At 39.1% G+C, this 15,926-nt stretch overlaps 1 protein-coding gene across 9 annotated transcripts in view; it reads left to right on the top strand.

Moving 5' to 3' along the window:
* Positions 1 to 15,926, top strand: part of RPAP2 (RNA polymerase II associated protein 2) — a 113,142-nt gene that overhangs the window by 75,253 nt on the left and 21,963 nt on the right. For 6 of the 9 annotated variants that reach the window (XM_088835489.1, XM_088835487.1, XM_088835490.1 and 3 more), the window contains one exon: positions 13,303 to 13,452. The exons of 2 other annotated variants lie outside the window; for them this stretch is intronic. In XM_088835489.1, the coding sequence (XP_088691615.1) occupies positions 13,303 to 13,444 (142 nt within the window). In that variant the 3' untranslated portion in view covers positions 13,445 to 13,452. Of the gene's footprint in view, positions 1 to 13,302; positions 13,453 to 15,579; positions 15,905 to 15,926 lie in introns of those variants that run through there. One more of the 9 variants, XM_088835488.1, reaches the window with a different exon arrangement.

Genomic DNA, 15,926 nt, shown 5'->3' on the forward strand with positions numbered 1-15,926 from the left:
GTTGTTTCCCTCAAACTAGCCCATCCTTTCTCTCGCTACAAGTAATCTCACTAAAGCTTAATTCTCATCAGAGCAGGCCTTTGTTCAGAAACCTAGTGACACCCCCATTTCCTATCATGTGATTTTGCTTGAGACTCAAAGCCCTCCTAATGCAGCCCCAATCTGCTTACCCACCTTATTTCTCTTCTGTGTCCTTGTGTTCTCTGTTAGCTTGTATCATTTTGGACTGTGCTTAAAATGCCTTTCCTTTTCATGTTTGCCTGTCCTAGCCTTCACGACCCACTTCTAATGTCACTACCTCCTTAGAAGTCTTTCTTAACCCCCCAGAGGTACAAATAATATCTTCCTTTTACAAATTCCCATAGGTGAGACCCTTCTTTTGGACTATATTATCTTCTGCTTTGGTAGAGGTATCTATATAAAGATCTCATTTTTTTTGCTATTCAGTTTCTTCCAGCAGTGTAGATAACAATTATAACAAATGATCAGAATTGCACAGATTATGTCAATTCAAAATTCAAAATTGAAGTTCCCTTCTTCTTCCCACACTCCTACCCTCCAGTACTTTTCAGCCATCCTGTTGTAGGTGTGGAGAAAGCAAGTATGTAGCACTGATCTCAGATTTTAATGAATAGAAAAGTTAAGACGAGGATGCAAGAGATTCTGAAGTGTGCTGGTGAAAGGTTAGTTCAAGAAATCAGGACAGTTATAATTGGCCTGGAGAAGGAACTGGTTGTCCATTAGAATCACATCTGTTCAGTTCAGTCGCTGAGTCGTGTCCGACTCTTTGCGACCCCATGAATCACAGCTTGCCAGGTCTCCCTGTCCATCACCAACTCCCGGAGTTCACTCAAACTCATGTCCATCGAGTCGGTGATGCCATCCAGCCATCTTATTCTCTGTCATCCCCTTCTCCTCCTACCCCCAATCCCTCCCAGCATCAGAGTCTTTTCCAGTGAGTCAACTTTTCGCATGAGGTGGCCAAAGTATTGGAGTTTCAGCTTCAACATCAGTCCTTCCAATGAACACCCAGGACTGATCTCCTTTAGAATGGACTGGTTGGATCTCCTTGCAGTCCAAGGGACTCTCAAGAGTCTTCTCCAACACAATTCAAAAGCATCAATTCTTCGGCGCTTAGCTTTCTTCACAGTCCAACTCTCACATCCATACATGACCACTGGAAAAACCACAGACTTGACTAGACAGACCTTTGTTGGCAAAGTAATGTCTCTGCTTTTTAATGTGCTATCTAGGTTAGTTATAACTTTCCTTACAAGGAATAAGTGTCTTTTAATTTCATGGCTGCACTCAGCATCTGCAGTGATTTTGGAGCCAAAAAAATAAAGTCTGACACATAGAAAGTGTTTAAAAATTACTAATACTTGGGAATTCCCTGATGGTAAAGTGGCTAGGACCCCACACTTTCACTACTGTGGGTGTAGGTTTAATCCCTGCTTGGGGAACTAATATCCTGCAAGCCTCATGGCATAGCCAAAAAAAAAAAAAATTACTTTGTGTGTGTATATATATATACACACACACATACATACACATGTGTATATGTATAGAAAGAAGTCGCTCAGTGGTGTCCAACTCTCTGCCACCCCATGGACTGTAGCCTGCCAGTCTCCTTCATCCATGGGATTCTCCAGGCAAGAATACTGGATTGGGTTGCCATTTCCTTCTCCAGGGGATCATCCCAACCCAGGGATCAAACCCAGGTCTCCTGCATTGCAGGCAGACTCTTTACCATCTGAGCCACCAGGAAGGAGGGAGAGAGAGAGTGTGTGAGTGTGAGTGAGTGTGTGTGAGTGTGTGTGTGTGTGTGTTAGTTACCTGATTCAAAGATCTTAATTGAATGGTCTAGGATGGAGCCTGGACATATGTTTTTAAGTTCCCCAAGTGATTGTAATCTGTGCAGACAAAATTGACAGCCACTGTCCTAGTGCAGTTATTAGTGTGCTAGATAAAGATGCTAAAATCAGTTGATTTAGCTGTATCTGCCAGGATTTGGTTGCTTAGAGGCATTTCCTAGGTTTCTTCTACAGTCTTCAATAGATGTTGGAAGATGCTTTTTGGCTATCACAGAAAGGATGAATTAATTAGAAACAATAGAATTGTCTGTTTTCATTAGCATGTTTTATTTTGTAATGACAGATTTCGAAGTTATTTGAAGAGCATAGACAAGTGGGCCTTTGAAATCATAAAGTCTACTCAGTTCTTAAAATGAATCAGACATGTGAGCTTGTGTGGTATGGTGGTTAGAAATGTAGACCTGTGGGAGTACTTCTGGGGCTTACTTGCTCATCTCTTACTAACTACGTGACCTTAAGAAAGTACTTGAGCCTCACTTTGGAGTTAACACTTGGTGTAATTTCACAGAAAGGTGGAAGATCAACAAGTTAGTTTCATAAAGAAAAGTTTCTTTTTACAAACTTTAAATCACTGTAGCTGCTTATGTTTGACTTAGTGGCTGAGATCCTGCCACAGAAGAAATAGCTGGGGAAAAAAACTGGCATTCTTCAAGGGAAACTGATTCACTTACTCTAATTTAGAAAGCCACCCATTTAAAAGTATCTGAATTTTAAACTGAATTCTGACCTCTTGTCATTTGTTTCCTTGTCAAACAAGAGTAAAACCATGTTTGAAAGTGAAAGAAAGTGAAGTCGCTTAGTCGTGTCTGACTCTTTGCGACTCCATGGACTGTAGCCCACCAGGCTTCTCAGTCCATGAGGGTTTCCAGGCAAGAATACTGGAGTGGGTTGCCATTTCCTTCTCCAGGGGATCTTCCCCACCCAGGGACTAAACCCAGGTCTCCCACAATGCAAGCAGATGCTTTACCCTCTGAGCCACCAGGGAAGCTCTGGATGTTCCAGAGCAGCTACTTAAAAACAACATCCAGAGCAGCTTAGGGAAGTGCCATGAAGGAGTTACCTCTGCACTTGGCCCAGTCCATGTTATTTTATGAAAAAAGAAAAGCTCTTCCATAGGCTGACTTTTTTTGTTGTTCTTTCCCTGTGCCCCTGGGGTCATTGTGTTACTTCAAGGAGGAGGCTAGGAGTCACAGATTAGACAAATGTTCTTAGAGAAATCACTGACAGAGCTGAAAAATCATCTACCTTCTCCCTAGTAAGAAACACTCAAGGTAGAAAAAGAGTTATTTTAAATATGAACCCTGAACATACAGATGATATCCTTTTTGAAAGTTTATACTAAAAAACGTTTTTTTAATATCTGAGAGAGATGGTTTGTAAAATGCCTTGGGTTTGTGTGAGCCCTCAAATTTCTGAAAATAGATGACATTTTGACCCGCTGGGTTTCTTACTGGTCACCTCTCTCCTTTGTTTCAGTTTTGAGTGTGTGTTTTCACAGACAGAGGTCATCCTTTATCATTTAGCACTTGTTCATGTAGAGAGGAGGGAAAATCCCAACTCATTTTCTTAAAGAAGGCCTAGTAAGGGTAAAGTGACAACTGTTGCTGCAGTGCAGGAAGGAGTATCCAGACTTGATAGATAAGCAAGATTCCTCTGTGATAAAAGGTGTCCATTTTTAGCACACTGTTCTTAACCAGTGTGACCCTGGATGAATCCCTCACCCTGCCCACCTCAGCTGTCAAAAGGAAACTGGCTGGATAGGTCGCATTTGAAGAAACTTAAGTGGTATAGTCTCTTCAAAGAAGACTGTGCAGTTAGACCTCATGTTTCGGATTTCTCACTTACTCAGGCCAGTATTAATAAAGATGCCTCATCTGTCCCAAAAGACGTTTGGTTTTGTTTGAGTCTAAGCCCCTGAAATGTCAGGTACTGTAATATCTATTCTGTTTTCATTGGTAAAGTAACAGGCATAGTGCTTGTGCATGTAAATATTGAAGGTACTTCCTTTTAACAGAAATATTCCTCTTACCTTCTTCCCAGCCCTAACTTCTGAAGGATGAGAGAGTGTCAAAAAATTTCTTTTAAGCCCAGCATTATCTTTTGGCAGTCTCTGCATATTCATCACCTTTATGTGTGGTAATCAGCAGAATAGGTTTCCCTGCTGCAACAGAACTCATATGAACCTAGTAATTTCTCAAATCTGATAATACAGAAAGTGTGGCTTTTCACTTCCTGTCCCTTCCTCCAACCCCAAACAATAGAGAAGCACGCTTTCTGGTGACATTTATTCACATAGACATTCTGACAGCACTTTTTTCACTTAAGATTATACTGAATATGAGGAGTATTGTTCAATGTCATTTTACAACAGCCTACCAGCTTGATTCTGCAAGTTTAGGAAACTCTTTAAGAGTTACTGCTGCTTAGTGTTGATGGTCAGGCTAAGGGATGTTTGTGCTATTTCATTTAAGATAAATGCCTGATGTGATCTTCACACATATCACCCAGATTATTCAGGAAAGGATCGATCAGACCATACCGCTTTTTCTGGTGTTGCAAGAGCTGCATCGTATGCTCCCCAGTGGGAATGTGCATTAAGCAAGACAATACAACCACAATGGGAAGGCCATTTAAAATTCCAAGTTAATTACTGATTTTTAATGCACTACAGGAGATGGATAACCTTGAGTCCCATCAGTTGTTTACCTCTACTTGTTCAGTAAACTACAACTTTTATTCTTCATATAGCTTTCTCTGTTGATAGAAAACAAACTCAGTCATAGGTAACTTTCTTCTGAGGCTTAATCAAGAGTTTGTATAGCTCTAAATCCTTGGATATAAGGATTTATAAAAAGGCCACTTTTAATTAAAAATCTGTTTCAGTTGTCAAACTTTGAAACTCTTCCCAATTCTGTGTATAATAATTCCTGTTAACCAGATGTTGTTTGATAGCTCAGTAATAACAAATAGAGGGTACCTGTCCTAACCTGACTTCAGACTCTCCTTTTGATGTGTAGCATATGTGAAGCAGTCAGCTAAATAAAGGTCTTATCAATAAGATGCAGTTTGACACTTCTCTTTTTTTTGCTTTTGTTGTCATGCCATTGACCATATGGTAAAGAACTAGTTATAGAAGGCTGCCTTTCTTTTCAGAATAGAGATTTGAATCAGTGGCGTTCTCATGAGATGTTCCCTGGCTTGTTTGTGATTTATACATTTGTAGATTATGTCATTTTTGTCAAATTATATTCTCCAACATAAAGACTATTTGTGGTAAACTATCCTTTTCATGTCACCTTTAGAGGTTTTTATTCATCTTTAAAAGTACACAAAGGAAATAAATGGAAACATAAAAATCTTTTGTTTTTACTCACTGCCGGTCACATTTTCTATTGATTATTTTAAAGGCATTTCCTACATAAAGCACACTGTTAAATACCAACTATGCTATATTACTGTTTTATTTAAGTAGAGTAGTTATTTGGGCGAGTTATTGTTTCCTTTGATATTCACTATTAGAAGTTGTTGGACTGGAACAGAGGTTTGAGTCCCTTTAAATATATAATAGGGTGGGAGTTGTTCTTTAATTAAAAGGTTAAACAGGTGATTACAATATACAGATGTATGTGCTAATCCTTTAAAGTATTGAAAGGAGGAGCCTGGGGACTCAATTTAACAAAAAAGGGAGAGGATTGATAAGATTCTGAGGTTTTACTTCAAAGATAACTTAGATGTGAAAGATTTTACATCATGATCTCTTTCTCTGAAGATGTATTTTTGTGTGAAGTAATGAATTTGAACAGTATGTTCTGGGGCATTGCATTTTAGAAAAATGAGAAGCTAGAATTATGGATATAGGGAAGAACACTAGTCTGAATAAGGAACAGTTAAGTGAAAGTGTGTCCGACTCAGTCGTGTCTGACTCTTTGCAACTCCATGGACTGTAGCCCACTAGGCTCCTCCGTCCATGAGATTCTCCAGGCAAGAATACTCAAGTGGGTTGCCATTTCCTTCTCCAGGGGATCTTCCTGACCCAGGGATCAAACCCAGGTCTCCTGCATTGCAGGCAGACACTTTAACTTCTGAGCCACCAGGGAAGCCACCAGGAAATAATAAAAAGACTTGGAATTAATTAAGAACCATTTTCAAGAATATGAAGGAGTAACTTTTAAGTACTGCCTCTCCCTCCCACACACACCCCCCACCACCTCCATATTCTGCAAGGGCCATTTACATTATATATAAGAAACAATGTCCAGGATTTAAACTATATAAACCATTGCAACATGCTACACACATAGAGGTAAAGAATCTCCCTCCTTCAAGGTCATGGAGGTAGTTTATTAACTATCTTGTGTAAAGGGTCCAAATCACTACCTTAAGAAATGATCTTGAGTCTGTTTTCTTAGATCGTTTAACTTAATGGGAAAAGACTGAAAGGGAATATAGCTTTGCAGCTACACTCTGTTACTTTCATTGACCTAAAAAGAGTAACAACACACCCCATTCAAGAACAGTAGTAACCAACCAGAAATACACAGAAATAATGACCTATATTAGTTGGACTGTAGAAATTCTAGAGTGCTTTTCCTTTTGGTCAAGTATCATTTTCATATTTAACCTGTGAAGCTAAAGTGGTTTTGCTCCAGAGGAAGGCACCAGGCAACCACTTGAGGAACAGCTCCTTGCTCCACAGTTTCCTCTACAGGACTGGAGTGAATTAAAGCTACAAACCAAGCCTGCTCAGTGGCTCTCAGTCCTACTCACCCTTGGCCAACACTGAGTTTCAGGACAAATGGAAGTGAGGAGGAGAAATGGAGAAACAAGTGGTAGATCTTGATTTAATGCTTGGCCTACCTAATGAATTTGAAGCTCATCTCACCTCACTGAGATATTCTGAAATATTCTAGCAAGAAGATGATACTATGTGCAGGCGGGGGGAGGAGTCAAGAAAATGTTTCCTCCCTTCCTTCCTCTAAAACTGAAAGGAGGAAAGTATTTTGAAGAAGAAAACATATTTCAGTAAACACAATAAATTTGTGACCTCTTAAGCCATTTCTTCTCATTAAACAAGTAATTAGTGATCACTTACAGTGTCCCCAACACGAAGGACACAGTGAATGCAGTAAATACACGAGTCACTACGCTCATGACATTCACCTTCTTTTGGATGAGAGATAGACCATACACAAGCAAACAAATAACAGAACTAGAAGATAGTAAGGACTGTGAAGACAAAGTCAGCAGGTAGAGACAGTAAAAGAGACGATGGGTTTCAGATAGACAAGGTGACATTTAAACAAAACTGAACTACGTGAAGGAGTCCACCATGTAGATATTTGGTGAAAGAGCACCCCCTAGAAAGAGCACAGCCAGCTGTGAGGACAAACCAAACCTTGGCGTAATTGAGGCAAGTTTGCTCAGCTTGGCTGAAGTAAATCAGGGAAAGTTCTCTCTCCAGCTGGTAGATTTTTATGAGAGATTTTTGGTTTCGTTAAGCATCTTTCATACTTTAGTGATCCAGGGTGCAGAAGATCTTTCACACTCCAGATCTTGAATATCCTATGGCCAAATGATTGCTTTGGATTTCTCATCTCATGTTAGTTGCTCCCATCATCAGACTTATAGCATATAAAGCATTGTATTAGTGACTGAGTTATTCACTTTAAATTAAAATTGGTGCATATTAGTCTTCTAGTATAAGAGTGTGCAAACTTTCTGTGAAGGTCCAGATTATATCTTCATCTTTGCTGGCCCTACAATCCCAGCTGCTCAGCTCTGCCACTGGAACACAAAAGCAGCTACAGAATACATAAATAAATGGGCATGACTGTTTTTCAATTTTATTTACAAAAGTAACAAGCAGATTTGGCCCACAGACCATCATTTGTCCAGGACCATGTGGCTCAGTGGTAAAAGAATCCACCTGCCAAAGCAGAAGTTGCAGGAGACCCTGGTTAGATCTCTGGGTCCGGAAAATCCCCTGGAGAAGGAAATGGAAATCCACTCCAGTATTCTTGCCTGGAGAACCCCATGGACAAAAAGCCTGGCAGCCTATAGTCCATAGGGTCACAAAGAGTCACTCACAACTAAGCACGCACACATACGCATGCATCTTGCAGTACACTGAGAAGTGCTAGTATGGCGTAGCAGTAGTTTCAGTTCTGTAATCATTCACCAAGTTATGTATTACTATTAAGGGAACAATACCCCAGTTTTCCACCTTTCTGCTTGATGAGAAAAAAATATACAACTAACTATATATTTTTATATTATTTGAAATATTTATAAGAATATCCATGTGATAGAAATGAAAAAAGGTCCAAAGAAATTTGGTTTCTTCCATAAGTACTTATCAAAGAGAATGACTTAATCAGACCTATGAGAGAGAATTGTGGTGGCAGTGTGGAGACTGGAATGGAGTGGGAGACCACTTAGGAAGCTGAGGTGGTAGTCCCAGGAGGAGACTGAATTAGACAGTGAGAATGAGGGAAATGAAATAGATCTAAGAAGCACATCAGAGGAGAATCAGGAGGACTTGGTAGTTAATTGAACAAAGAACATTAAGGGTTAAGAGTTAAAAGATGACTAAGATTTCTAATACTAGAAGGTTTTGATGAAAATGAGAAGTCAGAATTTCAGGTTTGAACAGAATGTATTTGAGGTACCTTTTGGACATCCAAAGTGGAAAAAAATCCCAAGAGAGAAGTTAAGAGATTTGAATCACTGGTAATCAGAGCCATGAGATAGGATTTAATGCAGAAGAGGGTCAATATGAAACCTTAGGTAAGACCTATCATTATTAATGGGCTGGTTAAAAAAAAAAAAATGCCAGCAAGAGAGATCATAAAGGTTCAGGAGTAGGAGGAGAACTGAGATAAGAGTACCTAAAAAGCCAAAGAAGGTGAATTCTAGAAAAGGAGGAAGTGAATGAGGGCATCAAATACTGCAGTCGACTGAAAAAAGAACTAAGAAGAGGCTGTCAGATGTGCCAGGGAAGAGACCATGTAAAGAATAGTTCCAGTAATAAGTCTTTGTTCATTTGTCCTTGGACCTGGTTCTAAGCACACATAGACAATGTTGCTTAGTGCTCTGTGCTTTCCGAAGCCACCTTCCACAGTCACTGCTAACAAAAGCAGATTCTGCACAGAACCCTGTCTCCAAGCTCAATGCAGCGCTCCTCTCCATCAGACAGGTTCGCCCACCCAGTTCAGCCAATAGTACCTATCATTAAGGTGGTGTGTACCCTAAAAAGAATCCTTGCTTTGTCAGTAGCAAAAGCATCTTTGTCAATGGCAACAGCCAACTCTTATCATTGACCAAAACCATAAAGTCTGATAAAAAGTTATGATCTTGTCTCAGATTCATCTGTGCAAACAGGCACAGAGGCCTCTCACTACAGCAATGACATGGACATGGACATCCAGCAGATATCCAGTTAGCAGTCAGTCTGGAAGAGTGCCAGTTGCTATTAAGTAATAAAACATACTAAAGTAGGCAAGTCAAAGAATCTGGAAAACAAAGGTTATATATAACTCCAATTCAACTTTAAATGTAAATTACTTTGGAGATAGAAGCAAATCATAATTCTTTTGACTGAATTAATAAAATTACTAGTGTTCAGGGTTTAGCATCTTCCCTGACATATTATTATGACTTTATAGCTTGTCAAAACCATTCTTTTTTTTTTTTTTGTATTTGTGAGCCTAATTTATGGGAAGAAAAACAATTTTTACATGATTCCCCAAAAGTAATCCACTGGGTTACTAATGTTTAGAGGTACACAGGCACTATTAGAGTATTTATTTCTTTATACCTCAGCTTATTCCAAAAAGGATTTAAGTCAAAAATTTTAGAAAGGTAATATATATTTCTTACAACATTCTGTGTTAGGGACTTGGGGGTAGGGAAAAAATATTTTCAGATAAAGATTAAAAGGACAAGGGAATAAATAAAGGAAATCTCATTGGCTCACTTTCCAGGAGTAAAATTATACAACAACACTTAAGGCTCAAGTGTTTAGAGAAGTCAGGAAATCCTGGCTCCAGATGCCTAAGGATTGCTATCTATCTGTTTGATGACTTGCAGCAGAAATTCCCAGACCCCAAAACTGCTATTACTGTCTCCTAACAGACACCAGACCTTGTATGATTTCTCCAGTAGCATTTCCTTCTGCTGCTATCTACTTTGTTGTCCTTCTAGTTCTTTAAAGCAGTTAAAACATTCTGTTTCTTCTGCATGTTCATTGAGGGCACAGTAGTGAAGGGCACAAGTAAAGATTAAATTTATATAGTATTCTGTAGCCTACAAAGAATGAAAGCTTGCATATTAGCCAGGAGTATGGGCTTTTTGAGATATATTGCCTGGGTTTCAAAGCCGTGACCTGACACTTACTAACTTTGTGACTTTGGGGAAGGTACTTCCGTTTTTTTGTGCCTTTATTTCCTTACTCATAAAATGGGAACAGTATATGTTCTTCAGCGTCATTGTGCAGTTAAAAAGAGATAATTCATACTTAGAACAAGTACACAGTAAATCTCCAAGGTAGCACATGATAAATGTTGTTATCATAATTGATTTTTTAAAAACCTATTTAAGCATCTGCCTGCAGTGCGGGAGACCCAGGTTCAATCCCTGGGTCGGGAAGATTCCCTGGAGAAGGAAATGGCAACCCACTCCAGTACTCTTGCCTGGAAAATTCCATGGATGGAGGAGCCCGGTGGGCTATAGTCCATGGGGTCGCAATGAGTTGGACACGACTGAAAGCAACTTAGCACGCATGCACGAACATATCCTATAATTATTTATATAATAATGTTAACCTTGTAAGTTTGTTAGAGAAGTATTACTCTTCCCAAAATATTTTCTAACTAGGGTGATTGATAGAACAATTCTCTTACAAACTCTTTCTCTATAACACTTATTATTTTCTGCTTTCATATGGGCATACAGGTTGAAAAATCTAGTAGTCAACCTTTATTTCTAATTTGAGGAAGTTTTAAAACATATTAATGGCACTTTGAGAAGTAATTGAGGAAACTTTGTCTTCATATATGAACCCAAACTGTATGTTTTCATATAGTCTCCTTGAAAATCAGAGACATTGTTTTGGGTATGTCATTACCATTTTTAAAACACACAGAAGCTCGGTTTCTGTGGAGCCGACATCTGATCTGACTGCCCTGATTTCTTGTTTTTAGCCAATGTTATCCCATCCCCAGCACCTTTCGTCTTACTGTGGGGAAGCAGCACCTTGATATTTTAAGTGTTGGCATCCGCTAAGTATGAGAAAAGCCAAAAGAGTTGACTTCTAGGTTCTACTTTCTCCACAGGAAAAGCTGGCCACAACTGCCTATAAGTTTACCCAAGTGCCCAGCTTGAACTTGGCATTAGAATGCTTGGATAGAAGGGTTTCCAAGTATGAACTGCCTTTGGGGAATACCTGCAGACAAGGCTCATGAAATAGGAGAACCTAGTACTCCATCCACTAGCTATAAATGAGGAGAGGTGGGTAGGGAAATCAGTGGTTTTCTTGGGTAGCTCTCTGGATTTCACTGGAAAGAGTCACCTCATCTCCAGTTCTTGCTAAAATACCTTCAGGAATATAGAGAATCTACTCAAAGTCTAGGGCATCTTTGGACAACTCTGACAGATTTTTCTTTTTGTTTCTGCTTTCTGTGTGAAATGGCTAGGCAAGGAAGAAATCTGCCTCAGAAGATAACATTTCTCATTTCCACACTCACTACTGTGAAACTCCTCTGCTCTGATTTCTTGAGCTATATTGATTTAAATCAGAGTTATTTTATTTATATTTGATGTGCCCACTGGCAATGGCCAAGGTTAAATAAGCATCTGTAAGAGATTTGTGTGGGAAGTGTAGACTGGGTGAAAAATAATTTTTTTTTTCAAAAAGATTTCCAGAATGTAGTTGGAAAAAGGCTCTGTGAAGCATGCTCATGCTCTCTGGAGATACAAAAATTTATGAAAAGGAATGCTTTGCAGTCTTTGTGATTAGATATTGTTTACTTTTTAAAAAATCATGTTTACTAATCACATTCATGAAAATTACTTCTATGACTATTATATATGTAATCAGTCTTTAAGGATAGTTACTGGAAATGGTTAGAGAAGAAAGCTTTGTTTTCCTTCTGAAGTTTTGTATTAAGTACCTTGTAAGACGCAATTCTGGAGAAGGCAATGGCAACCCACTCCAGTACTCTTGCCTGGAAAATCCCATGGACGGAGGAGCCTGGAAGGCTGCAGTCTATGGGGTCGCTGAGGGTCGGACACGACTGAGCTACTTCACTTTCACTTTTCACTTTCATGCATTGGAGAGGGAAATGGCAACCCACTCCAGTGTTCTTGCCTGGAGAATCCCAGGGATGGGGGAGCCTGGTTGGCTTCCGTCTATGGGGTCACACAGAGTCGGACACGACTGAAGTGACTTAGCAAGCAAGCAAGCAAGACGCAATTCATCTGTTCAGTATTACAAAAATAAAAATGTTTAAAAAAATAAAAATGATAAGCTTTCATCCAAAGGCAATCTTTTTGTTTATTGTCTGTTTTTCAAGTGATATAACCTAAACAGTTGATACAAATTATGATTTTTACAGCAATTCTCAGCTCTAAGCTTCTCTACACAACCTCCTGTCATCACGTGGAAAGACTTCATTAATGTTCTTTTCTGAGCAGAATTTTGATAGCTTTTGCTGACATAATGACTAACATGTTTTAGATTAAGGATTTTAAACTTCTTTCCTTATGTAACAGCATGTTTTGTCTTTGAGTTTTTTCATGAGATTTCTCTTCAGCTTTAGTAGAAGATCCTCTCTCTGTTCAGTTCAGTTCAGTCGCTCATTCGTGTCCGACTCTCTGCGACCCCATGAATCACAGCACGCCAGGCCTCCCTGTCCATCACCAACTCCCGGAGTTCACCCAAACTCATGTCCACAGAGTCGGTGATGCCATCCAGCCATCTCATTCTCTGTCATCCCCTTCTCCTCCCGCCCCCAACCTTTCCCAGCATCAGAGTCTTTTCCAGTGAGTCAACTCGTCCCATGAGGTGGCCAAAGTATTGGAGTTTCAGCTTTAGCATCAGTCCTTCCAATGAACACCCAGGATTGATCTCCTTTAGAATGGACTGGTTGCATCTCCTTGCAGTCCAAGGGACTCTCAAGAGTCTTCTCCAGCACCACAGTTCAAAAGCATCAATTCTTCGGCGATCCGCTTTCTTCACAGTCCAACTCTCACATCCATACATGACCACGGGAAAAACCATAGCCTTGACTGGACAGACCTTGGTTGGCAAAGTAATGTCTCTAGAGAGACTTCATTATTCTCAGAAAAATCCCTTCTGCCATGTTAAAGACTGGAACCCCTTAGTCCTTCCAATTTCATGAATATGCATTTAATATTTTCGGTGTTTCAGATTGACATCAACTCTTGGCATTCAGAAGCTTTCTCAGGAAAATGTGATGTTTACACAGTTCACGACCACCCTGCTTGAAGAATTGCATTTAAAAAATGAAGACCTTGAAAGTTTAACCATCATATTTAGAATCAGCTGTTAACCAGAATGGTGCGTTGACTTGGTTTTACTTTAGCTTTTTGTTTATTTGTTGCCTGTTTGGATTCTGTTTTCATATTGGAAATTTTAAAAACCAACTAGAGACCTCCATATGTCTTCAGCTTGCTATGGTAGAATACAATATCCCTGAGTTCCCAGCTGCCCCAGTCACTTCCTGTCCCCTCCTGTTACTCCGTGTCCCATCTTTTTTGTTATTTTTTCTTTATGGATACCACAGTTAGTTCTGTTTCTTACAATCCAGGAAACTCCCCACTATCAGCTTCATAGTCAAATATAGACCATCCCACCCTGCATATCCCATCTGATAAGTTTTTGCCCAGGAAGTAGCAGCTTTACTTCAACCAAATACTGCAATGATCTTTGAGAATATCCTCACCCTGTTTCCCTCTTCAGCCCAGCCAATACCTTAGTCATCTCATGTACAGATAAGCAAGTGAGTTTAAAAGTCTGGCTTTGTTGATTCCTGACCCCTGCTCCCAGATGCATAGCCCTCTTCTACTATCCCACATTTTTGTCTCTTTTTAAGAACTGCCCATACGAATGTCCCCTCCCTTATCCACAACTTTCCGTCTCTTCTTCCCTTTACTTTCTATTTCACATACTCTCAAGTGCTCAGATAGGTATTAAGTTAATGTTATGATTAAAAAATTCATTCTAAACCATGAATGAGATCCCCTTACAGAACATTTCCTTTTTTTAAGTTTTCAACTATTTTTTAAATTATAAAAGCAATACAAGCTTGTCAAAATTAAATAATACAGAACAGCATGTATAATTTTAAAAAGCAAAATTCCCCCCTCACTTCTATATCGAATCTTGTCTCCTCCCAGAAGCACACTACTGATTGATATCATTTTACATTTTGATATTTGAATTTTTGTTAAAAAAAAAAAAAACCTCTTTGAAGCAAATCTTTAAATAAATGACAAGGATATTTGAGAGGTGTATTTTGGCAGACAAGAATGCCATTATCCTTTCATTGAACTGCCTAGAAAATAGAACATAAGGACTTACCACTGTTACTGCCTCCAGACTTACACCTAGTGACCATTTCATGCAACCCTGCTCCCCTGAGAACTCTCTAAAGCAAAGGCTTTTATTTAGGCAGTGAACTCAGCTTGGCTGGTGGAAGCACCACTTCAAATGCCCTTCTAAGAATAGAGTAAGTTTTTAGTTTGTTGTTGTTTTATTGAGCTTCAGATACAGAATATTGAATTAATCATACCCCTCAATTCATGACACCCTATGTCCATTGGTTGAAAGGTTGCTTTTCCAGATTAAGAACAAAGTATGCCTAACCAGATGTCCTTGCAGATCTGCTTTAATGAATATGTATCAATTAAGAACCTTTTAAATTAGCATATTTAATGCTTATATATAAACAGATGGTGTTAAAATTTTTTAAGGATCCAATCCAGGCCCTGGTAGTGAAAGTGTGGAGTCCTAACCACTGGACTGACAGAATTCCCTAAACAGTAGATGTTTTAAGTGGACTTAATAGTTGCCCTGTGATCATTGTTGTTGTTGTTGTTTTTACATTGTTTATTTGTGTAAGTAATTAAAGGTAAATCTTTCCCAGACTTTGTCAATATTATAAGGGATACTGAATGAATGAGGCCTTATTACATAATTTTCCATATGAGAAATGAAGATGGTTGTGAATGGGTAGGTGGGGGGTTTTTTGTTTGTATATTTGTAAACCTTAAGTTCACAAAATTATTTGTGTACAATGTCTTATAGCCTTTTCAAGATTAGATTACTACTAGCTAGTATATGTTAATGTGCTTTCAGTTACAAATAACAGAAAAAAAAAAGCTCTAACTTTTTTTATGATAGTATCTTTTGCTGCTTAACAAATGATTATAAAATTAAGTGGCTTAAAACAACAAACTTTTTTTTTAATCTGTTTCTGTGAGTCAGGAATCTGAGCACAATTTAAGTCGCTTCAGTCGTGTCCCATGAGGTTGTATTAAAGCTCCCTGACAGGGCTGCAATGTCATCTGAAGGCTCAAATAGAGAAAGAGGTCCTTCTAAACTCACTCATGTGGTTACTGGCAGGATTTAGTTCTTCTCAGGCTGAATTTAGGGCCTCAGTTTCTCACTCTTTGTTGTCTGTAGAGACCTCTCCCAGCTCCTTGCCGTATGGACCACTCCATAGTGGCCCACAGCTTGACATGTGGCTTTCCTGAGAGTGAGCAAGTGAGAGGAAGCGCAAGATGAAAGCCACAGTCCTTTTGCAACTAGTCTCAGAAGTAACATCCATCACTTTTTCTGTATCCTGTGACTAGTTAGAAACTAATCACTAGGTTTGGGCCACATTGAAGGTGAGTGGATTGTATAAGGGAATGAATACCAGAAGGCAGAAGTCACTGGGGGCTATTTTAGAATCTACTTATGACCAACCTGGATAGCATATTAAAAAGCAGAGACATTACTTTGCAATCACAAGGCTATGGTTTTTCCAG

This window comes from Moschus berezovskii, chromosome 4, assembly GCF_049115385.1.
Source record: "Moschus berezovskii isolate FMDL1 chromosome 4, NW_MosBer_1.0, whole genome shotgun sequence".
NCBI lineage: Eukaryota > Metazoa > Chordata > Mammalia > Artiodactyla > Moschidae > Moschus > Moschus berezovskii.